The sequence below is a fragment of the Nerophis lumbriciformis genome, linkage group LG30 (assembly GCF_033978685.3).
Source record: "Nerophis lumbriciformis linkage group LG30, RoL_Nlum_v2.1, whole genome shotgun sequence".
Taxonomy (NCBI): Eukaryota; Metazoa; Chordata; class Actinopteri; order Syngnathiformes; family Syngnathidae; genus Nerophis; species Nerophis lumbriciformis.
The window spans coordinates 3,496,349-3,522,848 of NC_084577.2; the positions used below are offsets into that span (position 1 = coordinate 3,496,349).

At 45.5% G+C, this 26,500-nt stretch overlaps 1 protein-coding gene across 1 annotated transcript; it reads left to right on the plus strand.

The window, feature by feature from the left end:
- Positions 1 to 4,146: 4,146 nt before the first annotated feature.
- LOC140676720 (uncharacterized) lies at positions 4,147 to 18,895 on the plus strand. Its single transcript, XM_072911951.1, has 4 exons — positions 4,147 to 4,242; positions 5,121 to 5,263; positions 5,414 to 5,516; positions 18,222 to 18,895. Exons 1-4 carry the CDS (start codon positions 4,147 to 4,149, stop codon positions 18,867 to 18,869), a joined length of 990 nt encoding a protein of 329 aa, XP_072768052.1. The 3' UTR covers positions 18,870 to 18,895.
- Positions 18,896 to 26,500: the final 7,605 nt, after the last annotated feature.

The window sequence follows — 26,500 nt, forward strand, 5'->3', positions numbered from 1 at the left end:
CCTTGTGGAGGGCGGGGGGCACAGGCCCGGTGGCCATGGATGAAGTGCTGGCTGTCCAGAGTCGGGACCCGGGGTGGACCGCTCGCCTGTGCATCGGCTGGGAACATCTCTGCGCTGCTGACCCGTCTCCGCTCGGGATGGTGTCCTGCTGGCCCCACTATGGACTGGACTCTTACTATTATGTTGGATCCACTATGGACTAGACTCTCACAATATTATGTCAGACCCACTCGACATTCATTGCATTCGGTCTCCCCTAGAGGAGGGGGGGGGGGGGGGGGGGGGGGGGTTACCCACATATGCGGTCCTCTCCAAGGTTTCTCATAGTCATTCACATCGTCGTCCCACTGGGGTGAGTTTTTCCTTGCCCTTATGTGGGCTTTGTACCGAGGATGTCGTTGTGGCTTGTGCAGCCCTTTGAGACACTTGTGATTTAGGGCTATATAAATAAACATTGATTGATTGATTGATTGATTGATGTTCACCCCTAAGAATTTGAAATGCTTGACCCTTTCTACGAGATTGTTATTAAGTTAAAGTGGAGGGTGTTTGTTCTGAGACTGGAACCCCGACTGAGTCATACCAAAGACTATAAAAATGGGACCCATTACTTCCCTGCTTGGCACTCAGCATCAAGGGTTAGAATTGGGGGTTGAATCACCAAATGATTCCCGAGCGCGGCCACCGCTGTTGCTCACTGCTCCCCTCACCTCCCAGGGTTTGAACATAGGGATGGGTCTAATGCAGAGGATATTTTCACCACACCTAGTGTATCGTGGGAATGTAACTTTAGCTTTCCTGTCCTGTTGTCTTTTTTCGCTACGATAGGGGGGAACTACCCTTGCCTAGGCACACCTTCCTGGTGTTGGAGTATAAATATTTGGGATTTTGGCAACAGGCGCTAGACCAGATCTGACCAAACAAAGTCTAAGACTAGATCTGACAAATCTAAGTCCAAGGCTAGATCTAACCAATCTGAGTCTATGAGCATGAAGCCTACTTGGAAGAGAGGCAAGACGTCTAACGCCCTGTCTACATTAAGCCGGATAACTCATTAAACAAATAATTATTTAGCCTAAGCCCCGTTTCAGTCACACTAAACCACCGTTGAAGGTTTCTCTTCTTGGATAATTTCTTTACACGGGTAAGTGCGCCTTGTATTTCTTGAACCTCCGGCTCTTAGCTTTGAATGGACTCATCGATCGTTTATAAACTGAGTCCGAAGAGGGAGTGACGTCAGAAAGACCGCGCCCCACACAGGAAGTGACGTCAGAAAGACCGCGCCACAGCCAGCTTCATAACAGACGCTTGTGGAAATCACACATGAATACCTTGAGAGAAGGAAACGCGCGATTGCAGCTATTTCGGATACAACACATCTCAGACATAGCAATGTTGAGTGACAATTTTGGATAAGGCCTGGAAGAACGGCAGCCTGGTGGGATATGTTTGTCAGCGAGTGTGTTGTGCCACAGGAACGGCAAGAGAACTTTCGATTGTCCAGGTCAGCTGTGATTCTACTTAGCAAAAAACTTTGTCCATTTGTCAAAGGGGAGACAACGAGCATGCGGGCTCCCGTGGACTAGGAAGTACTACGGAAAACAGCGAAACGCATTTGAACAGGCAAAGCAGACTATCAGTTATTGTCCGCGATGTATGCCGAGCTATTACTCAGCGTCTAATTTTGTACTTCATAACTATTGTGAAGCCATGAAGTGGTTGCGGCTGTCAAGTGCGACCGCCAAGTTCAGCCTACAAGCACAGTGTCTTGACCAGATATCTAGATCCCTAGATTCATTGTTGTAAAATTATTTATCACATTGTTTACTTTCACACGTCCATTAAAGATATGATTCATGTATGATGGCTCAGGTGTGATTCACTACAATAGTCTAAGAGCTGCTGATGGTGAGGCAAGCAAGGTTTACTGTTAAAAGAAATGTGGCAATAGGCTGCATTGAAACACAGGGTAAGGATACACTTCCAGGTCAGAGGTAACTATGATGCGCGCATTTTTTTCCCCGCGCATGCGTACTAGGTCGCGTTGCGCCAGTGGACGGAGGGGGGAGGGGGTCTTAAACGGTGGCATTGTGTGTGTGTGGACAAGGATAAGGTTAGGTGGGATGTAGCCTGGATCAGTGTTTTTCAACCTTTTCTGAGCCAAGGCACATTTTTTCATTGAAAACATCCCAAGGCACACCACCAGCAGAAATCTTTAAAAAATGAAACTCAGCAGCTATATTGACGATAAAAACGTGTTCTCGCAATTGTTGGATATGAATTAAAACCAGAACCAACCGTGCATCAGTTTAGCTCTTGTCTTAAAGTAGGTGTACTGTCACGACCTGTCACATCACGCCGGAACTTATTTTGAAGTTTTTGGTGTTTTCCTACGCATAGTGTTTTAGTTCTTGTCTTGCGCTCCTATTTTTGGTGGCTTTTCCTGTTTTGTTGGTATTTTCCTGTAGCAGTTCCATGTCTTCCTTGAGCGCTGTTCCCCGCACCTGCTTTGTTTTCACATAAAAAGACTATTTAAGTTGTGCAGATGCTATTCTTCTTTGTGGGGACATTGTTGATTGTCATGTCATGTACGGATGTACTTTGTGGACGCCGTCTGCTCCACACGCTGTAAGTCTTTGCTGTCGTCCAGCATTCTGTTTTTGTTTACTTTGCAGCCAGTTCAGTTTTAGTTTCATTCTGCATAACCATCCCTAAGCTGCAATGGCTTTTCTTAGCTGCAGTCGCCTTTTGTTTATTTTTGGTTTAAGCGTTAGATATCTTTTTACCTGCACACTGCCTCCCACTGTCGTCTGCATATTGTGATCACGGCAAACATCTACAACGCAATTAACTACCTCCTGCCACCTACTGATATGGAAGAGTATTACACAGTTACACTGCCGAGCTCTAGACAGCACAGACACTCAACAACGGTACATTTGCGGATGATAATTACTGGTTTGCAAAAAATATTTTTAACCCAATTAGGTGAAATTACATAATCTCTCACGGCACACCAGACTGTATCTCACGGCACACTAGTGTGCCGCGGCACAGTGGTTGAAAAACAACACTGGCCTGGATAACCTTAGTGTAGAAGGGGCCTAAGACAAACCAAACAGTCCATTTGTGATCGATTGAATGCCATGAGGAAACAACAATAAAGTGTCCTGGTGTTGAAACAACAACTTTTTTTAACTTTTTGAAAATCAGCCATTTTTGGCCTCAACTATCACATAAAAAGGGCAGCGAAAGCCTGGAGGCACTAATCCATAGTAATGATGTTACAACCAACTTATTTTAGAACTCACAGACTTCTTGACTTTTCATGCGCGTCAAAACACTTGCTGTGTGCACACTTTTTTCCCCGCACGCTGCGTTTTACCATTAGATAGAAGAACACCGTGATGGTTAGTCACAGGGAAGTCGATATCACCACAGTGATTTGTCAACCTGCAATCCCGTTGTTTTGCACCCGATGTGATGTCTTTGAACGAAGTTGTTTGAGGTTCATGTTTTTGCATCTTCTTGAGGTGCATTGCGTCGACTCAGCGATGCACATTTATTCCCATAAAAGTTCACTTCAAAAAAATCCATACACTTACATAACTTCTGGAGCTACACAGCTTTGGGGATAGACTGTGGTGGGAGCATGGAAGTCAAGTTGGTGGGAAGGAGGGAGGGAGGAAAGGATGACTGTTTTCTTGTTCTCTCCGATGGTTCATAATTAACTGGTGAGCGAGGTGCTTGTGTGTCTGAGAGAGAGCACCTTTGGGGTGGTCCTGTAGCCTTTGTGCGGATGAAATGCTGATGCAGTGTGGAGACAGCTGGGCAGAGTGGAACTCGGGTCATTAAGGTTCTACCGGCAAGAGCGAAAACAACTTACAGACACACACTGATTTCCCCCACCACTCAATGAGCCTTTTTTACTTTGGAAAACTGAAGTGGCGAACAAAAAAAAAAAAAAAAAAAAAAAAATCAAGAATGAAAAACCCTGCTGGTGACAGTCTCTCTATGGGGTTTGGGATGGGATGAGGGAGAAACAGCGAGGAGGGGGAGACGTGTCTTGAGAAGCCCGACAGCAAGAGAAGTGTGTATTTGTACAAGCAAGAGATTTTGAGTGGCTTCAAAACAAAGTGGGGGATTATGGGAGATCAGAGGAGACCCTCTGCCATGACACCCCCTGTCCTGTCCTTCTTCTTCCACTCTATCCATCTGTACCCTGTCAGCGTGCACCTCCAGGTCACACAGGGGGTCCTGCAGGAACTGTGGGTCTTTGTGTTGGAGCAATGTGTTTATTGGAGAATATATTGGCAAAGATGTTATCAAACTGCTTACACCTTTAAACTGACGCTTCTTCTCTGATGTCAGAAATATCGTGAAAGTTCATAACCAACTGCAATATTAAGAAGGATCATATTATGAACCCTTGCATCCTAAAATATATGGGACATGCAAACAGTAACATTTGAAATTTGTAAATTTTTCAAGCTAAAATGGAGACGTCTGAATGTTTGGACACTAAAGCCATGTTTACACAAAACTAAGGGTGCAAGATAATGTGAAGTGGGCCTCCCCTGGGGCAAAAAAAACAACATTTTGACAAGTATCGAGAATGAAAGTATTTTCAAATCTGGTCTGGGGTGAACAGGTCTGTGGAGGGAGGCGTGGTCTGCGGGCCTGCCGCGGAACGGGGTGTGTAAGGACCGGTCTCGAAGCAGAGGGTGAGGACGGTGCTCCAGTCCCTGAGGCGGGCGGGGCTCACCGCCAACCCGGCAAAGTGCGCAGTTGGCCGGAGGGAGGTACAATATCTGGGGTACCACTTGGGAGGAGGGCAGGTGCGCCCGCAGGTAGATAAAACAGCAGCAATTGCGGCCTGCCCGACTCCCAAGATGAAAAAAGACTTGAGGCAGTTTTTGTGGCTGGCAGGTTACTACCGGAGGTTCATCCCCCGGTTTGCGGACCTGATCAGCCCACTAACTGACCTCACCTGAAAGGGTGCTCCAGGACTGGTCCAGTGGACGGAGCAGTGCTAGCAGGCATTTGAGAGGGTTAAGAAGGCCCTCTGCGAGGAGCCGGTCCTGCACATGCTTGTTTTTTCTCACCCGTTCTGTTTGCAGGCTGACGAGTCGGGCAGAGGGCTGGAAGCTGTTTTGTCCCAGCAGGTGGGGGGCGTCGAACACCCGGTGCTGTACATCAGCCGAAAACTCTCAGACCAGGAGGAGAGGTACAGCACGGTGGAGAGGAAGTGCCTCGCCATCCGGTGGGGGGTCGGTGCCCTCTGGTACTACCTCCTTGGGCACTCATTAGGCCTCTGCTCGGACCACAACCCCCTCCAGTGGCTCCACCGCATGAAGGATGCCAACGCGCGGATCACCCGTTGGTATCTAGCTTTACAACCCTACAACTTCAGAGTGATCCACAGGCCGCTGGTGCGGATGGCCGTGGCTGACTTCCTCTCTCGCTCCCACACGGGGGGGGCGGAACGGCTTCACGGCCTGATTCTGGAGGTGAAGGTATGTGGAGGGGAGCGTGGTCTGCGGGACTGCCGCAGAACGGGGTGTGTAACGACCGGCCTCAAAACACAGCTGGCAGGTGATTGGATTACCCAGCTGGGTCTGATCATCCAATCACCTGCCATGCTTATTAGCAGCAGCCGGGCCGAGACACAGTTGTGGGAGTTGGAGTTGCTGACCAGACGCGCACTGGACATTGTGAGAGAAAGGAAGACAAGAGAAACTGAAAAGTTGGGTGTGTTTTTCCAAGCGTGTGTGCGCTGCCAAATAAAAATACATCGTGGGGGTTTGTCAGCATCAGGTGAACCCACGGGAGGAAGACTTCCACAAGGTCATTTCACAAAACAGGCCGTAATGTTAATATTTCAGGTAATGTGAACCACACTGCTCTACAGTTCACTTGCAAGCGGTCTATGTCCACCCATTTGGCGTGCACCAGGGTTTGGTAGGTTGAGTTCATAACTGAAAAATGTTTCACACGAACAGATCAAACCCATCGAGGGATGTATACCTTTCACACTTGAGTTAATATGATAATTGACCTGTCCCAACAGGTCATGACATACAGTATATTGCCAAAAGTATTTGGCCACCCATCCAAATGATCAACCAGGTGTCTTAATCACTTGGCCACAGGCGTATAAAATCAAGCACTTAGGCATGGAGACTGTTTCAACAAACATTTGTGAAAGAATGGGCCGCTCTCAGGAGCTCAGTGATTTCCAGCGTGGAACTGTCATAGGATTCCCCCTGTGAAACAAATCCAATTTTCCAACATGTCTGTGCACCAGTGCACAAAGCAAGTGTGGATGAACTTGACTGGCCTGCACAGAGTCCTGACCTGAACCCTATAGAACACCTTTGGGATGAATTAGAATGGAAACTGAGAGCCAGGCCTTCTCGACCAACATTAGTGTGTGATGTCACCAATGCGCTTTTGGAAGAATGATCGAAAATTCCAATGAACACACTCGGCAACCTTGTGGACAGCCTTTCCGGAAGAGTTGAAGCTGTAATAGCTGCTAAATGTGGACCGACATCATATTGAAACCTATGGGTTAGGAATGGGATGGCACTTCAAGTTCATATGTGAGTCAAGGCAATTGGGCAAATACTTTTGGCAATATAGTGTATGTTTTGTGCTAAGTTCATGCTAACATGTACATTTTGTATTTTTGCCTTGCGTATTGGATTTAAAACTCATCTTGCCTGCAGGCTGCCTGGGGTCCTCCGCGTCTTTTGGAATTGCAAACTCCGTTCTGTTGCGTCTCTGTCGTGCAGCGAAATAGCGCAGACTTTTACGAGATCTCGCAAAAGCCGCGCGTAATCACATGATAAGGGTATTGCAATAGCCACAAAAAGTTTATTCTGTCCTTCGACAGAAGCAGACACAAATAAACTTGGTCCTGCCATTAATAACAGGTGCGGAATGGCAAAACAGACGACAGTCTTGCCTTGAAAAACACATTTATTTTTTTGTAGCAAGCAACAATACAACAGTGACATCATCCCTGGCGAGCGTGTCACACAACCACTCCCCCGCTTTCCTGGTCCTTTGACACAGGCCCCCATACCCCTATATGGCTGCCCGTGATATGCCTGTATATTATTCTTTAATTTTGAACCTCCAGAACCAGCATGTCCTCATCCATTTGTGTCAACAAGATTAAATTACGTCTGAAAACCTTCGACAAGTTGACTTCATGTTCGTCGCCGCCCATTAGGACGTTTCCCAGTGTGAAATACGCCCTGCCTTGAAAGAGGGAGTATTTTATTTTGGAAGTGAACCGTGTAACTTCCTGTCAAAAACAATCACATTTTGACCAAATTGAACAGATTTGTTGCTGAGTCGGGCCGAAAAAAGAAGCTCTGCGTATATTTAGCGCTGGAATTCGGAACGTCAACCGCATGTGGGTGACGTGGACACGGAAACATACATCCATCCATCCATCCATCTTCTTCCGCTTATCCGAGGTCGGGTCGCGGGGGCAGCAGCCTAAGCAGGGAAGCCCAGACTTCCCTCTCCCCAGCCACTTCGTCCAGCTCCTCCCGGGGGATCCCGAGGCGTTCCCAGGCCAGCCGGGAGACATAGTCTTCCCAACGTGTTCTGGGTCTTCCTCGTGGCCTCCTACCGGTCGGACATGCCCTAAACACCTCCTTAGGGAGGCGCTCGGGTGGCATCCTGACCAGATGCCCGAACCACCTCATCTGGCTCCTCTCGATGCGGAGGAGCAGCGGCTTTACTTTGAGCTCCCCCCGGATGACAGAGCTTCTCACCCTATCTCTAAGGGAGAGCCCCGCCACCCGGCGGAGGAAACTCATTTCGGCCGCTTGTACCCGTGATCTTGTCCTTTCGGTCATAACCCAAAGCTCATGACCATAGGTGAGGATGGGAACGTAGATCGACCGGTAAATTGAGAGCTTTGCCTTCCGGCTCAGCTCCTTCTTCACCACAACGGATCGATACAGCGTCCGCATTACTGAAGACGCCGCACCGATCCGCCTGTCGATCTCACGATCCACTCTTCCCTCACTCGTGAACAAGACTCCGAGGTACTTGAACTCCTCCACTTGGGGCAAGATCTCCTCCCCAACCCGGAGATGGCACTCCACCCTTTTCCGGGCGAGAACCATGGACTCGGACTTGGAGGTGCTGATTCTCATCCCAGTCGCTTCACACTCAGCTGCGAACCGATCCAGTGAGAGCTGAAGATCCTGGCCAGATGAAGCCATCAGGACCAAATCATCTGCAAAAAGCAGAGACCTAATCCTGCAGCCACCAAACCGGATCCCCTCAACGCCTTGACTGCGCCTAGAAATTCTGTCCATAAAAGTTATGAACAGAATCGGTGACAAAGGGCAGCCTTGGCGGAGTCCAACCCTCACCGGAAACGTGTCCGACTTACTGCCGGCAATGCGAACCAAGCTCTGACACTGATCATACAGGGAGCGGACCGCCACAATCAGACAGTCCGAAACCCCATACTCTCTGAGCACTCCCCACAGGACTTCCCGAGGGACACGGTCGAATGCCTTCTCCAAGTCCACAAAGCACATGTAGACTGGTTGGGCAAACTCCCATGCACCCTCCAGGACCCTGCCGAGAGTATAGAGCTGGTCCACAGTTCCACGACCAGGACGAAAACCACACTGTTCCTCCTGAATCCGAGGTTCGACTATCCGGCGTAGCCTCCTCTCCAGTACACCTGAATAGACCTTACCGGGAAGGCTGAGGAGTGTGATCCCACGATAGTTAGAACACACCACGGAAACATACATTTGAATAAAACAGGAAAGAGCACCCTGATGTGCGAGTGATGTTCCGCATTCAGTGGGAGTCCGGGGTTACTGTACTTTTAAAGGGGAACATTATCACAATTTCAGAAGGGTTAAAACCATTAAAAATCAGTTCCCAGTGGCTTATTTTATTTTTCGAAGTTTTTTTCAAAATTTTACCCATCACGCAATATCCCTAAAAAAAGCTTCAAAGTGCCTGATTTTAACCATCGTTATATACAACCGTCCATTTTCCTGTGACGTCACACAGTGATGCCAACACAAACAAACATGGCGCATAGAAGAGCAAGGTATAGCGACATTAGCTCGGATTCAGACTCGGATTTCAGCGGCTTAAGCGATTCAACAGATTACGCATGTATTTAATAATACCACTTTAACATTTGACAACCAAACAATTACACAAGGCGAATCAGTAAAGAATCTGGGTATTATCTTCGACCCAACTCTCTCGTTTGAATCACACATTAAGAGTGTTACTAAAACGGCCTTCTTTCATCTCCGTAATATCGCTAAAATTCGTTCTATTTTATCCACTAGCGACGCTGAGATCATTATTCATGCGTTCGTTACGTCTCGTCTCGACTACTGTAACGTATTATTTTCGGGTCTCCCTATGTCTAGCATTAAAAAATTACAGTTGGTACAAAATGCGGCTGCTAGACTTTTGACAAGAACAAGAAAGTTTGATCATATTACGCCTATACTGGCTCACCTGCACTGGCTTCCTGTGCACTTAAGAAGTGACTTTAAGGTTTTACTACTTACGTATAAAATACTACACGGTCTAGCTCCGTCCTATCTTGTCGATTGCATTGTACCATATGTCCCGGCAAGAAATCTGCGTTCAAAGAACTCCGGCTTATTAGTGATTCCCAGAGCCCAAAAAAAGTCTGCGGGCTATAGAGCGTTTTCTATTCGGGCTCCAGTACTATGGAATGCCCTCCCGGTAACAATTAGAGATGCTACCTCAGTAGAAGCATTTAAGTCCCATCTTAAAACTCATTTGTATACTCTAGCCTTTAAATAGACCCCCCTTTAGACCAGTTGATCTGCCGTTTCTTTTCTTTTCTCCTCTGCTCCCCTTTTCCTTGAGGGGGGGGGCACAGGTCCGGTGGCCATGGATGAAGTGCTGGCTGTCCAGAGTCGGGACCCGGGGTGGACCGCTCGCCTGTGCATCGGCTGGGAACATCTCTGCGCTGCTGACCCGTCTCCGCTCGGGATGGTGTCCTGCTGGCCCCACTATGGACTGGACTCTTACTATTATGTTGGATCCACTATGGACAGGACTCTCACAATATTATGTCAGACCCACTCGACATCCATTGCTTTCGGTCTCCCCTAGAGGGGGGGGGTTACCCACATATGCGGTCCTCTCCAAGGTTTCTCATAGTCATTCACATCGACGTCCCACTGGGGTGAGTTTTTCCTTGCCCGTATGTGGGCTTTGTACCGAGGATGTCGTTGTGGCTTGTGCAGCCCTTTGAGACACTTGTGATTTAGGGCTATATAAATAAAGATTGATTGATTGATTGATTGAAACGGATGGTCGTAGTGTGGAGGCAGGTAGCGAAAACGAAATTGAAGAAGAAACTGAAGCTATTGAGCCATATCGGTTTGAACCGTATGCAAGCGAAACCGACGAAAACGACACGACAGCCAGCGACACGGGAGAAAGCGAGGACAAATTCGGCGATCGCCTTCTAACCAACGATTGGTATGTGTTTGTTTGGCATTAAAGGAAACTAACAACTATGAACTAGGTTTACAGCATATGAAATACATTTGGCAACAACATGCACTTTGAGAGCGCAGACAGCCATTTCGCACTCAGGTTAACCATACCTAAATAGACACAAAATACTGCATTACACAAGACTACCCGAATGTACTCGAATGATTGAAAAAAATAAATGTTTTTAAGCTAAATTATTGGTAAACACAATTTATGTATAATCATTTACGTAAAACCGCGAGTAATGAATAAAGTTTTCATCAATTAATATATTCTGTAGACATACCCTCATCCGCTCTCTTTTCCTGAAAGCTGATCTGTCCAGTTTTGGAGTTGATGTCAGCATCTGCTTTGAGTGTCGCAGGATATCCACACATTCTTGCCATCTCTGTCGTAGCATAGCTTTCGTCGGTAAAGTGTGCGGAACAAACGACTGACCATTTCGTCGGCTTTCCCCACAGCCTCGTATTTTGAACAAATTTCGTCCAATTTCTTGCCACTTTCGCATCTTTGGGCCACTGGTGCAACTTGAATCCGTCCCTGTTCGTGTTGTTACACCCTCCGACAACACACCGACGAAAGTGAGAAAATGGCGGATTGCTTCCCGATGTCGTTATCGCTCCAAGAGCGAATAATAGAAAGGCGTTTAATTCGCCAAAATTCACCCATTTAGAGTTCGGAAATCGGTAAAAAAAATATATGGTCTTTTTTCTGCAACATCAAGGTATATATTGACGCTTCCATAGGTCTGGTGATAATGTTCCCCTTTAAGTGCCATCTTCTTGCTTTGTTAGCATGGGAAATTGTAACTTCACCGAGAGTCAGTCCAGCTGTGTCTGAATTTAAAGATGAAGAATTACAAACCCCAAAACCAGTGAAGTTGGCCCGTTGTGTAAACCGTAAATAAAAACAGAATTCCATGATTTTGCAAATATTAGCTCATTTGGAATGTGATGCCTGCAACGTGTTTCAAAAAAGCTGGCACAAGTGGCAAAACAGACTGAGAAAGTTGAGGAATGCTCATCAAACACTTATTTGGAAAATCCCACAGGTGTACAGGCTAATTGGGAACAGGTGGGTGCCATGATTGGGTATAAAAGCAGCTTCCATGAAATAAGTTAAAGTTAAAGTCCCAATAATTGTCACACACACACTAGGTGTGGTGAAATTTGTCCTCTGCATTTGACCCATCCCCTTGTTCACCCCCTGGGAGGTGAGGGGAGCAGTGGGCAGCAGCGGTGCCACGCCCGGGAATCATTTTTGGTGATTTAACCCCCAATTCCAACCCTGATGCTGAGTGCCAAGCAGGGAGGTAATTGGTCCCATTTTTATAGTCTTTGGTAATGCTCAGTCATTTAGGATGGCACTTCATGGAACATTCTACCCATTCACAAACAAGGATGGGGCGAGGGTCAGCTGGAGAGGACAAAAAAAAGGAAAAAAAAAAGAAATACATATTGCAACTGAGACACAAAAGAAAACTAAATAGTATACAGTCCATCGGAGACTCCGCTCAAGCACTTTTATCCAGCATGCAGACCCTACCTGATCACAACTTATCAGTTGAAGCCTTTTCCAACATCCCACACTACCTAAAAAGTAAAAAAAAAAAAGCCCAGTATGTATTTGTGCTGATATCGTATCGGCCTATAGTCAAGGGTGCAATATCCGAATATTACATTTTGAGTTTAACCGAGCAAACACAGAAGGACTGAAAGGTCACACACACTCTAGAATGTCGACCAATGCAGATTTTTTTCAGTGTGTACCCTTTCAGAGACCCCTGCTGCATGGTCTCTGAGCTCCAAAGAACAACTCTGCAACTTTCCTAGCTGGATGCGTGCGTACGAAGACGATTATATCACCGTGGAGTCAAGTGGTTGATCCGCACCACTGCGGTGGCTGTCAGGTGCCGTTATATCTCCCGAGCTAATTTTATTAACACTTTGATTTGTTTCTGCTTGTGTGCTGCGGTGTTGGGAGGGAGGAGTGAGCGCAGAGAAAGAAAGAGTGTGGGGGCGGAAAAAGATAGAGAAAGATAAATGAATGAGTTAGAGGAAGGCAAAGTGTATGTGAGAGAAACAGGAGGCTTTGGAAGAGCGATTATTGCGGCGGTATCCATCACTGGAACTGCAACGCACTGGTCGATTGCCAAAGACACGGAGGAACTGTTTATCATACACACGCGCACACACACACACACACGCACACGGTGTAGATCTACAGTAGTGTTGTCAACAACAGCCCTTTTACTTATTTTTTAACTCACTATTAGCTATAGAAGGTCTTTTCAACTAGTGGCCCAGGGGCCGAATCCGGCCCGGGAACGACACAATACCGGACCCGGTGTTAACCCTTGTGTAATGTTCATATTGTTGTTACTCAGCCAGCGTTTGTGGGTCTGATGGACCCGTTGCATTTTGTGGCTTTTAATGCCTCACAATCAAACACTTTTATGTTAAAATACTGAACAGATGTTTATTGGGATAAGGTAAACATCTGTTCAGTATTTTAACATAGAATTGTTTGATTGTGGTCGGGTCGCGGGGGCAGCAGCCTAAGCAGGGAAGCCCAGACTTCCCTCTCCCCAGCCACTTCGTCCAGCTCCTTCCAGAGGATCCCGAGGCGTTCCCAGGCCAGCCGGGAGACATAGTCTTCCCAACGTGTCCTGGGTCTTCCCCGTGGCCTCCTACCGGTCGGACATGCCCTAAACACCTCCTTAGGGAGGCGCTCAGGTGGCATCCTGACCAGATGACCGAACCACCTCATCTGGCTCCTCTCGATGCGGAGGAGCAGCGGCTTTACTTTGAGCTCCCCCCGGATGACAGAGCTTCTCACCCTATCTCTAAGAGAGAGCCCCGCCACCCGGCGGAGGAAACTCATTTCGGCCGCTTGTACCCGTGATCTTGTTCTTTCGGTCATAACCCAAAGCTCATGACCATAGGTGAGGATGGGAACGTAGATCGACCGGTAAATTGAGAGCTTTGCCTTCCGGCTCAGCTCCTTCTTCACCACAACGGATCGATACAGCGTCCGCATTACTGAAGACGCCGCACCGATCCGCCTGTCGATCTCACGATCCACTCTTCCCTCACTCGTGAACAAGACTCCGAGGTACTTGAACTCCTCCACTTGGGGCAAGATCTCCTCCCCAACCCGGAGATGGCACTCCACCCTTTTCCGGGCGAGAACCATGGACTCGGACTTGGAGGTGCTGATTCTCATCCCAGTCGCTTCACACTCAGCTGCGAACCGATCCAGTGAGAGCTGAAGATCCTGGCCAGATGAAGCCATCAGGACCAAATCATCTGCAAAAAGCAGAGACCTAATCCTGCAGCCACCAAACCGGATCCCCTCAACGCCTTGACTGCGCCTAGAAATTCTGTCCATAAAAGTTATGAACAGAATCGGTGACAAAGGGCTGCCTTGGCGGAGTCCAACCCTCACCGGAAACGTGTCCGACTTACTGCCGGCAATGCGAACCAAGCTCTGACACTGATCATACAGGGAGCGGACCGCCACAATCAGACAGTCCGAAACCCCATACTCTCTGAGCACTCCCCACAGGACTTCCCGAGGGACACGGTCGAATGCCTTCTCCAAGTCCACAAAGCACATGTAGACTGGTTGGGCAAACTCCCATGCACCCTCAAGGACCCTGCCGAGAGTATAGAGCTGGTCCACAGTTCCACGACCAGGACGAAAACCACACTGTTCCTCCTGAATCCGAGGTTCGACTATCCGGCGTAGCCTCCTCTCCAGTACACCTGAATAGACCTTACTGGGAAGGCTGAGGAGTGTGATCCCACGATAGTTGGAACACACCCTCCGGGTCCCCTTTTTAAAGAGAGGAACCACCACCCCGGTCTGCCAATCCAGAGGTACTGCCCCCGATGTCCACGCGATGCTGCAGAGTCTTGTCAACCAAGACAGCCCTACAGCATCCAGAGCCTTAAGGAACTCCGGGCGGATCTCATCCACCCCCGGGGCCTTGCCACCGAGGAGCTTTTTAACTACCTCAGCAACCTCAGCCCCAGAAATAGGAGAGCCCACCACAGTGTCTAAGCGGAAGAAGATGGATGGATGGATGGATGTTTGATTGTGAGGCATTAAAAGCCACAAAATGCAACGGGTCCATCAGACCCACAAACGCTGGCTGAGTAACAACACTATGAACGTTGTACGGAAACATTCTCTGCCAGTTTCTGCAACCCACAGGGATTCTTCTTTTGTGTTTCTGCACCTGCGGTTCCCACACAAGGTTGCAACATTGTTTGTCAACACTGTCTGCTCTCATTTTCTCGCACATTTGACTTTCTGATGTTCTGTGTACCTACACGCTGTCCTCCTCCTGTCTAGGCCTGCTGTGTGTGTGTGTGCGTGTGTGTGTGTGTGTGTGTGTGTGTGTGTGTGGTACACAGAACATCAATTTCCACACTTCTATTAGCCCCGGGTTCAGTGGGACCGGACATCTTATATGCAATAGAAATGTGTAGGGGTGGTGTATGGTGTGTGGTCATTAAATATGTATTCTGATATATGTTCTTCACAGAAAATGAGCCAAAGTCAGTGAGTGTCAGTTTGAAAAAATAATTAATTGTATCATTTTTCTTTTAATAAAAAATGAAAACTGGCCCCACTGACCCCAACACCACACAAGGGTTAAGTTGAAAACTTAGGAGACAAACATTTTTTGCAGCAAACTCCTAAAAACACAAAAGTGCTCCTGTTGTATAGATGAATTCGGATCACTGTAAACACATTGGCAGAATCTTGCATTAATATTTCCATCTTGCTAGCAAACATAGAACCCTTGGTTCCAAACCTATGATTTCCATAACATAGGTGTTTAAAAGTCCTCTTCTTTTTGGCAGTTACACTTTTTTTTCGTAATGTGATTTTCATAACCAAGGTGTTGCTGTCGCCTGTTTATTTCAGATGTAGTCAGTAATAATAATAATCCATCCATCCATCCATATTCTACCGCTTAATCACTTCGGGGTCGCGGGGGGCGCTGGAGCCTATCTCAGCTACAATCGGGCGGAAGGTGGGGTACACCCTGGACAAGTCGCCACCTCATCACAGGGCCAACACAGATAGACAGACAACTTTCATAATTTATTTTATTTGTAAAAGCACTTTACATTGAACAAACAATCTCAAAGTGCTACAGTAAAATAAATAGTAAAATAAAGTAAAAACTAGAACTGCCTAATAGCTAGAAGTAGCACACATATACCTAACAAAAGGCTTTTTTAAAAATAAGGATTTTTCAGCCTTTTTTAAAAGCATCTACAGTCTGTGGTACCCTCATGTGGTCAGGGAGAGCGTTCCACAGATTGGATGCGGCAAAGCAGAAAGCCCGGTCTCTAATAGTTTGAAGCTTTGTCCTCGGAGATTAGCCTGTCCGGAGCGGAGGTGTCGTGTGGAGGATTTGGGGGTGAGCATTTCTTTGAGGTGGAGGGGGGAATTGGTGAGTTAGTAGGGAGACTATGTATTCAATCCAGTAGTCATTAGTTCAACTTCTTTAGTTATACCAGTGGTGTTTCTCAAGAATCCATTTTTGGTCCTCTCTATTTCATTAGGCTTTTCAACAGGTGGCTTGCGAGTTCAGTTCAAAAACTTGCGGGAGAATCACATTTACGCAGCAAATTCTTAAAAAACACTAGAATGTTGTCATAGAGTTGACCTTTGACTAGCTTTTTTTTGCAGAAAGTTCTTACAGCAGAGCGCTCCTGTAACTTTTGACAAAACACGTAGACCAAAATCAAATGTCTACTGTCGAGCAACGTTTCTTAATCATAGAGGGACGCCAAAAACAAATCTGTTTCTCTGCTGTGTTCCATATATACTCACTTGCAATACACTTTTGCACCACGTATGACAGTAATGACACTCTCCTGCAAACAGAAGAAGTCTGGAGTCAAAATCAAAGTTTCTTAAGCGCACAAATGATGACTTAAGTGGTGAAGCTGTATATTCATTTTCACTCTAATTTTAACATCTTCATTATTAATTTAGTTTATTTCTTTTAGCACAACATAATTATATGTACGTGCATTTTTCATCAGTTATTTATGAGTGCCTTCTTATGCATTATTTTGGTTAGAACTTTATTTTTCTAATTAGCCTGATCTAAACCTTGATAATATTTTTTATTAAAAAATGTTATCATATGATTAGACAATATTGTAAACAGTAAGTAGATTAGAGATAATTACTGAATACTCTGGGGGCGGTACCTCTGGATTGGCAGACCGGAGTGGTGGTTCCTCTCTTTAAGAAGGGGAACCGGCGGGTGTATTCCAACTATCGTGGGATCACACTCCTCAGCCTATCCGGTAAGGTCTATTCAGGTGTACTGGAGAGGAGGCTACGCCGGATGGTCGAACCTCGGATTCAGGAGGAACAGTGTGGTTTTCGTCCTGGTCGTGGAACTGTGGACCTGCTCTATACTCTCGGCAGGGTCCTTGAGGGTGCATGGGAGTTTGCCCAACCAGTATACATGTGCTTTGTGGACTTGGAGAAGGCATTCGACCGTGTACCCCGGGAAGTCCTGTGGGGAGTGCTCAGAGAGTATGGGGTAACAGACTGTCCTATTGTGGCGGTCCGCTCCCTGTATAATCAGTGTCAGAGCTTGATCCGCATTGCCGGCAGTAAGTCAAACACGTTTCCAGTGAGGGTTGGACTCCGCCAAAGCTGCCCTTTGTCACCGATTCTGTTCATAACCTTTATGGACAGAATTTCTAGGCGCAGTTAGGGCGTTGAGGGTATCTGGTTTGGTGGCTGCAGGATTAGGTCTCTGCTATTTGCAGATGATGTGGTCCTGATGGCTTCATCTGGCCAAGATCTGCAGCTCTCACTGGATCGGTTCGCAGCCGAGTGTGAAGCGACTGGGATGGGAATAGCACCTCCAAGTCCGAATCCATTGTTCTCGCCCGGAAAAGGGTGGAGTGCCATCTCCGGGTTGGGGAGGAGATCTTACCCCAAGTGGAGGAGTTCAAGTACCTCGGAGTCTTGTTCACGAGTGAGGGAAGAGTGGATCGTGAGATCGACAGGCGGATCGGTGCGGCGTCTTCAGTATTGCGGACGCTGTATCGATCCGTTGTGGTGAAGAACGATTTACCGGTCGATTTACGTTCCCATCCTCACCTATGGTCATGAGCTTTGGGTCATGACCGAAAGGACAAGATCACGGGTACAAGCGGCCGAAATGAGTTTCCTCCGCAGGGTGGCGGGGCTCTCCCTTAGAGATAGGGTGAGAAGCTCTGTCATCCGGGGGGAGCTCAAAGTAAAACCGCTGCTCCTCCACATCGAGAGGAGCCAGATGAGGTGGTTCGGGCATCTGGTCAGGATGCCACCCGAACGCCTCCCTAGGGAGGTGTTAGGGGCACGTCCGACCGGTAGGAGGCCACGGGGAAGACCCAGGACATGTTGGGAAGACTATCTCTCCCGGCTGGGAACGCCTCGGGATGGAGCTGGACAAAGTGGCTGGGGAGAGGGAAGTCTGGGCTTCCCTGCTTAGGCTGCTGTCCCCGCGACCTGACCTCGGATAAGCGGAAGAAGATGGATGGATGGATGGATATTTGACCGGGCCCCAGGTCGCTCTGTAGTGGAAAAGTTGTGCCCCGAAGTAAAAAAAAAGGTTAAGAACTAGAGATAAATACTTTAAGTTCGACGTCATTGAAGCAGCTAAGGGTTCTGAAGCAGCCAATGTAACCGGTCCCGGTGGTGTTCCGGTCAAAGGGAGCCGCTACGCTCCCAATAAACGCCGCTTCCGCCGGCAGTTCTTCCCCCGACCCAGTGACCAGGGCAAAGTAGCGGACGGTCAGACCCCCGGTGATGGTGATGAGGAAGCCGGGTTGGAGGAGAACCGAAGACCTCAGCAGCAACGTCGTGGACCTCGTCGTCCACGCCCAGAACCGCAAGACGGGGAAGCAGGAGAAACAAGAACAGAAGATGATCAAGCGCAAAGACCACCGCGGCGTCGATTCTGGCGGCCATATCGACGACCGTTCCGTCCGCGTCCCGCGTTAGAACAGTCTGCTGATGTCCAGGTTGCGACTCCACTGACGTCCGAAGAAGTGGACTCTGCCGAGACAACCGGCGAAGGCCCTAAACTACGTCGTCAACCAAGACGCCGTCGGCTAAGGAACTCAGGGTCGTCGACTTCTAAAAATGATACTGAAAAGACAGCTTCTGAACCCGGCACCCCTCCCAAGACGTCAAAATCCGTCGAATTGAAATCAAAATCCCCAAAACGGCCAAAATCGCCAGCGGCAGCTGCCACAGTAACAGATGCAGCGGCACCAACGGAGTGACGATCCCTGTTACGTGACCTAATGGGAAGAGGGACGGCGTGGCGCAGTGGAAGAGTGGCCGTGCGCGACCCGAGGGTCGCTTGTTCAATCCCCACCTAGTACCAACCTCGTCATGTCCGTTGTGTCCTGAGCAAGACACTTCACCCTTGCTCCTGATGGGTGCTGGTTAGCGCCTTGCATGGCAGCTCCCTCCATCAGTGTGTGAATGTGTGTGTGAATGGGTAAATGTGGAAGTAGTGTCAAAGCGCTTTGAGTACCTTGAAGGTAGAAAAGCGCTATACAAGTACAATCCATTTATCATTTATTTATAAAATGTAATATCGGAAATTATCGGTATCGGTTTCAAGAAGTAAAATGAATGACTTTTTAAAAGGCCGCTGTACGGATCAGTACATATGGACTGAAGCTGTGTGCCTTCATTGTTTTTGTAGCTGTTGTTTTGAGGCATGGTGAAGAAAAATTAAAACATTATGCAATTTGTGAAAGTCAAAGTATAGTATTTCCCATAGTTGTAATGGGTGTCAGGATTATCTCAGGGAGAACATGTCCCAAATTCCAAGTTGTTTTGAGGAATGCTAAAAAAAAATAATGCACTTTGTGACTTCAATAATAAATATGACAGTGCCATGTTGGCGCTTTTTTTCATAACTGGAGTTGAAGTTGTTCTCTTATTTTGGAAAATCTTGTTTTTGATTGACTGATTGAAACTTGTATTAGTAGATTGCACAGTACAGTACATATTCCGTACAATTGACCACTAAATGGTAACACTCGAATAAGTTTTTCAACTTGTTTAAGTCGGGGTCCACGTTAATCAATTCATGGTAAAGTTACATTGTTTAATGCATCCAGCGGGGCATCACAACAAAATTAGGCATAATAATGTGTCAATTCCACGACTGTATATATCGGTATTTGTTGATATCGGAATCGGTAATTAAGAGTTGGACAATATCGGAATATGGGATATCGGCAAAAAAGCCATTATCGGACATCTCTATTAAGAACCCCTGCTGTAGAGGTCGCTCTAAAGTCCACCATATTTTTGCAAAAAAATTGATATCTATTTTTATATTGCTCTTTTTTATTTTTGGTATGGACATTATTATGTAAACTCCAAGTTATTGTTTTCTTGTTTTTTTCGTTGTCGCTATTTTTGTATTATTATCTTTTTTTTTGTGATTGTGTGATGTTTTTTGCCTGGACCCCAGGAAGAATAGTCTCTCCACTGCGGTGTAGACTATTGGGGATCCTTAATAACCCCCCCCCCATCCAACATCCAATGGCCCATTTTTTTTCTTTAAAGGCTTACTGAAACCCACTACTACCGACCACGCAGTCTGATAGTTTATATATCAATGATAAAATCTTAACATTGCAACACATGCCAATACGGCCGGGTTAGCTTACTAAAGTGCAATTTTAAATTTCGCGCAAAATATCCTGCTGAAAACGTCTCGGTATGATGACGTCACGGATTGTAGAGGACATTTTGGGACAACATGGTGACCAGCTATTAAGTCATCTGTTTTCATCGCAAAATTCCACAGTATTCTGGACATCTGTGTTGGTAAATCTTTTGCAATTTGTTCAATGAACAATGGAGACAGCAAAGAAGAAAGCTGTAGGTGGGAAGCGGTGGATTGCGGCAGGTGTTGTGCCGGATAACGCACCCCCGCCGTAGAATGCACCCCCTGACTGTTGTGCCGGGTAACACAGCCGGTGTTTCATTGTTTACATTCCCGAAAGATGACAGTCAAGCTTTACCATTGGCCTGTGGAGAACTGAGACAACAGAGACTCTTACCAGGAGGACTTTGAGTTGAATACGCAGACACGGTACCGTGAGTACGCATGCAGCTGCGGCTTCCAAACATTTGATCGCTTGCCCATACGTGCGTGCCGCTATGTGCATGTCACGTACGTAACTTTGGCGACTTTGGGGAAATATATGTGCTGTATGAACTTTGGGGAGGTGAACGGTACTTTGGGCTGTGGGATTGAGTGTGTTGTGCAGGTGTTTGAGTTGTATTGGCGGGTTATATGGACGGGAGGGGGGAGGTGTTTGTTATGCGGGATTCATTTGTGGCATATTAAATATAAGCCTGGTCGTGTTGTGGCTAATAGAGTATATATATGTCTTGTGTTTATTTACTGTTTTAGTCATTCCCAGCTGAATATCAGGTCCCACCCGCCTCTCACAGCATCTTCCCTATCTGAATCGCTCCCACTGCCCTCTAGTCCTTCACTCTCACTTTCCTCATCCACAAATCTTTCATCTTCGCTCAAATTAATGGGGAAATTGTCGCTTTCTCGGTCCGAATCGCTCTCGCTGCTGGTGGCCATGATTGTAAACAATGTGCGGATGTGAGGAGCTCCACAACCTGTGACGTCACGCGCATACCGTCTGCTACTTCCGGTACAGGCAAGGCTTTTTTATCAGCGACCAAAAGTTGCGAATTTTATCGTCGATGTTCTCTACTAAATCCTTTCAGCAAAAATATGGCAATATCGCGAAAATATCAAGTATGACACATAGAATGGACCTGCTATCCCCGCTTAAATAAGAAAATCGCATTTCAGTAGGCCTTTAAATGTATTAGTTTTTTTACTCCTTTCACCTTTTCGTCCAGCTCGTTAAACTTTTAAGTTATTTTATCATTCCTCAACTTTTAAACGCGTTGACCCTCCTTTGAAAATGTCCTCATGTCTTGCTGGTCCCTCTAGAAGGCTGAATGTGAAACGTCACTCACCATCTCTATTATTTATTTCCTAATGCATATTGCATCAGCTAGGAATGCACGTCTATGCAGTCCTTTTACACATTTTGCTATGTGTTCCCTGCACACTCCTGGTGTGTGTGTGCACTAATATCATCACTTTTATTAACTAGTTTTGAGACCAGGGCACATGTTTTTTAAATCTTTTGTGTAAATTATGTACACAATTGGAATAGTGGTCATACATCACAGTTAAAATAATAATAATAAAAAAAAAACATGGCACAAGTTTGCATGTGCCTGCATGCATCTATGTGTGTGAGTGAGACAGCTTTGTATGGGAACAATTTGAGACAGACTGTGTGTGTTCAGCCGACAAGTCTGGTGAAAAAGGAAGGATTAGACCAGATTGAAGCCATTAGACTTCATCCGTCGTCTTCACTTTCCTATAATCCCTCCTCTTCCTCTCGAAGTGGACCCTTGTCTTTCTCGTGATATCTTGCAGGACTAGGGGTCAACGACAATTTTGCTGAAATGCATCGTAAGTCCAACACGCTACGATGAAAAAATATTCTACAAATATTTTTATGTTTTTTTTTTATGTTTTAACTGTAAGAATAGATTTAACTTTTTGTTATAACATATAAATATTTAAATATATTTCTGGAAATGACAATACTGATTTTTGTTAACTACTTTTATATAAGACAACACTGAATATAAGATTATCCCACTTTTTCAAGACATGTTAATTGAAAATTATTGTATTAAATCACTTGCATTAGAGCTGTCAACGTTAACGTGTTTACACATACGATTAATCACAACACTTTATCCCATTGTTCTTGTAAAAAAGCGCAGTTTAATCATGCAATTTATTTTGAGCGCACATTCTCTTTCACCTTAACCGCAGATGGTGAGTGGGTTGTTAAATGGTCAGTGATCAAGTTCATGCATACGCCAGTGCAAAGATCATACTTGCCAACCCTCCCGAATTTTCCGGGAGACTCCCGAAATTCAGCGCCTCTCTCGAAAACCTGCCGGGACAAATATTCTCCTGAAAATCTCCCGATTTTCAGCCGGAGCTGGAGGCCACGCCCCCTCCAGCTTCATGCGGACCTGAGTGAGGACAGCCTTTTTTCACGACGGGAGGACAACAGGGTGACAAGAACTAAATCATCCAGACTAGAGACAAAATGTATTATTATGTTTATCTTACCTAAAAATAAATATATTTATTAATTAAAAAAAAACAAAAAAACAAAATACATTTTTACTATATTTTGCTAAAAACATCAAAATTAATTGTATTTTTATTTGTATTTTTTCTGACTCCTTATTACATCCAGCCATAGAATTAAAATAAACATATTTGAAATAATTAATTTTAAATTATCATAATAATTCATTTAAAATTGTTGTGTTTTTATTTCCCTGCTTTCTCTTTTATTGTGATGTTTCCTCAGCTCATTAGTCTCCAGCGAGGGGCGGACACTAGGCACACCTGCAAACCATTTCTTCAGAGTATTTAAGCTCGTCACCCACAGCTGGGCCTTGCTGGTTATTTTTCCTGCACCTTCCACGTGCATGTGCCTACTTCGCCTCGTCAGTCCCGGTATGTTGTTTTTCCTTAATCCTGTAAATCCTAACGTGTTGTGTTTGTTTCCTAGCCTCCTTGAGGCAACAAGGACTTTATCCTGTGTCTTAGTGTGCCCTGGCTTCTCCCCCTGCCGACCACTGAGAAACCTGTTTTCATTTAAGTATTCATGGTGTGCACTTCTGCCCCCATCGCTTTTTGTTACACTTTTTGGACTCATTAAATGTTTTCCCTTTTTGTTATTCAAACTTGCCTCTCGTCTCTGCATCCCGGGGTCACCCCCTTGACCAGTTCGTAACAAAAATGACCATATTTAATTATTAAAATAATTGCTTGTTTATCAACAACTTTAGCATTTTATTCATTACATTTTGAAGCTCTCAGAAGCCAAGTTATGTTATATTCCTTAAGATTTATTTATGCAAGTTTGAAGTATCAATTATCTAAACACAGTTTTGTTTGCATATTTTCAGGATATGTATATATATATATATATATATATATGTATGTGGGGGGAAAAAAATCACAAGACTATTTCATCTCTACAGGCCTGTTTCATGAGGGGGGTACCCTCAATCGTCAGGAGATTTTCTGACGATTGAGGGTACCCCCCTCATGAAACAGGCCTGTAGAGATGAAATAGTCTTGTGATTTTTTTCCCCACACATACATATATTGCGCCCTACTACGGTATCGAGCACTATTTTTTGGATAACCTTATTAAGACATATATATATATATATATATATATATATATATATATATATATATATGTATGTATGTATGTATGAAATACTTGACTTGGTGAATTCTAGCTGTCAATATACTCCTCCCCTCTAAACCACGCCCCCCACCCTCCACCCCCCACCTCCTGAAATCGGAGGTCTCAAGGTTGGCAAGTATGGCAAAGATGAGTGTGGAGATTCTGATTGGTGGCACATTTCTTTTCAAAATACACTCTTGTCTGGACTTTAGATAAAACGGTTAGCAAGTTTTGAGCAAATCAATTATGTGTATTTGAGTAAAACATTCAAAAACATGTTTGTGCATGTCATTCTGTCAATATAGCGAGATATTGTGGTCTTTTTAAAGTTATTTTAAATGATGCACCCACGGACATTACTGTGATTAATTGCAGTGATTCAACTAGCAATTGAATAATAATTAATCAATAATTAAATAAATTCATCGTTTGACAGCACTGACATACACACACTTAGAAAAATACTTTTAAGGTGCAGGGGACAATGGGCCCCATTCAGCAACCGTTCTTAAGAACAAATGTTGTTCTTAGGCCAACTTACGAAGTTTTTAAGGAGATTTTTGTATTCACCAATGTTTTCTTAGCTGGGATTTGTTCGTTTCTTAGATGGGATTTGTTCGTAGGTAAGAACAAGTGCAGAGCACTCTTAGTATGGCCTATTTGTTCTTAAGTGTGACAAGTTCCCTTACTTCTGTTGTCTAATGTTAAATTAATATCATAGATAGATAGACAGACGCGCCCAGCAGGGGACAACTGCTTCTTTGCTATCACTTTTCGTAGCATATTTGTACATATTGTACAAACCCCGTTTCCATATGAGTTGGGGAATTGTGTTAGATGTAAATATAAACGGAATACAATGATTTGCAAATAATTTTCAACCCATATTCAGTTGAATATGCTACAAAGGCAACATATTTGATGTTCAAACTCATAACACATTTTTCTTTTGCAAATAATCATTAACTTTAGAATTTGATGCCAGCAACATGTGACAAAGAAGTTGGGAAAGGTGGCAATAAATACTGATAAAGTTGAGGAATGCTCATCAAACACGTATTTGGAACATCCCACAGGTGAACAGGCAAATTGGGAACAGGTGGGTGCCGTGATTGGGTATAAAAGTAGATTCCATGAAATGCTCAGTCATTCACAAACAAGGATGGGGCGAGGGTCACCACTTTGTCAACAAATGCGTGAGCAAATTGTTGAACAGTTTAAGAAAAACCTTTCTCAACCAGCTATTGCAAGGAATTTAGGGATTTCACCATATACGGTCCGTAATATCATCAAAGGGTTTCAGAGAATCTGGAGAAATCACTACACGTAAGCAGCTAAGCCCGTGACCTTCGATCCCTCAGGCTGTACTGCATCAACAAGCAACATCAGTGTGTAAAGGATATCACCACATGGGGCGGTATAGCTCGGTTGGTAGAGCGGCCGTGCCATCAACTTGAGGGTTGCAGGTTCGATCCCCGCTTCCGCCATCCTAGTCACTGCCGTTGTGTCCTTGGGCAAGACACTTTACCCACCTGCTCCCAGTGCCACCCACACTGGTTTAAAAATGTAACTTAGATATTGGGTTTCACTATGTAAAGCGCTTTGAGTCACTTGAGAAAAAGCGCTATATAAATGTAATTCACTTCACTTCACTTCACTTCACTTCACTCAGGAACACTTCAGAAACCCACTGTCAGTAACTACAGTTGGTCGCTACATCTGTAAGTGCAAGTTAAAACTCTCCTATGCAAGGCGAAAACCGTTTATCAGCAACACCCAGAAACGCCGTCGGTTTCGCTGGGCCTGAGCTCATCTAAGATGGACTGATACAAAGTGGAAAAGTGTTCTGTGGTCTGACAAGTCCACATTTCAAATTGTTTTTGGAAACTGTGGACGTCGTGTCCTCCGGACCAAAGAGGAAAAGAACCATCCGGATTGTTATAGGCGCAAAGTTGAAAAGCCAACATCTGTGATGGTATGGGGGTGTATTAGTGCCCAAGACATGGGTAACTTACACATCTGTGAAGGTGCCATTAATGCTGAAAGGTACATACAGGTTTTGGAGCAACATATGTTGCCATCCAAGCAACGTTACCATGGACGCCCCTGCTTATTTCAGCAAGACAATGCCAAGCCACGTGTTACATCAACGTGGCTTCATAGTAAAAGAGTGCGGGTACTAGACTGGCCTGCCTGTAGTCCAGACCTGTCTCCCATTGAAAATGTGTGCCGCATTATGAAGCCTAAAATACCACAACGGAGACCCCCGGACTGTTGAACAACTTAAGCTGTACATCAAGCAAGAATGGGACAGAATTCCACCTGAGAAGCTTAAAAATGTGTCTCCTCAGTTCCCAAACGTTTATTGAGTGTTGTTAAAAGGAAAGGCCATGTAACACAGTGGTGAACATGCCCTTTCCCAACTACTGTGGCACGTGTTGCAGCCATGAAATTCTAAGTTAATTATAATTTGCAAAAAAAAAACAAAGTTTATGAGTTTGAACATCAAATATCTTGTCTTTGTAGTGCAATCAATTGAATATGGGTTGGAA

Bases quoted from the DNA above. Each gene is read 5' to 3' on its own strand.
- LOC140676720 (XM_072911951.1), top strand. From the start codon at position 4,147: ATGGGAGATCAGAGGAGACCCTCTGCCATGACACCCCCTGTCCTGTCC. The intron at 4,243-5,120 runs GTCACACAGGGG...TTCTGTTTGCAG, and splicing joins CTGTCAGCGTGCACCTCCAG to GCTGACGAGTCGGGCAGAGG. The intron at 5,264-5,413 runs GTGGGGGGTCGG...CTACAACTTCAG, and splicing joins AGGAAGTGCCTCGCCATCCG to AGTGATCCACAGGCCGCTGG.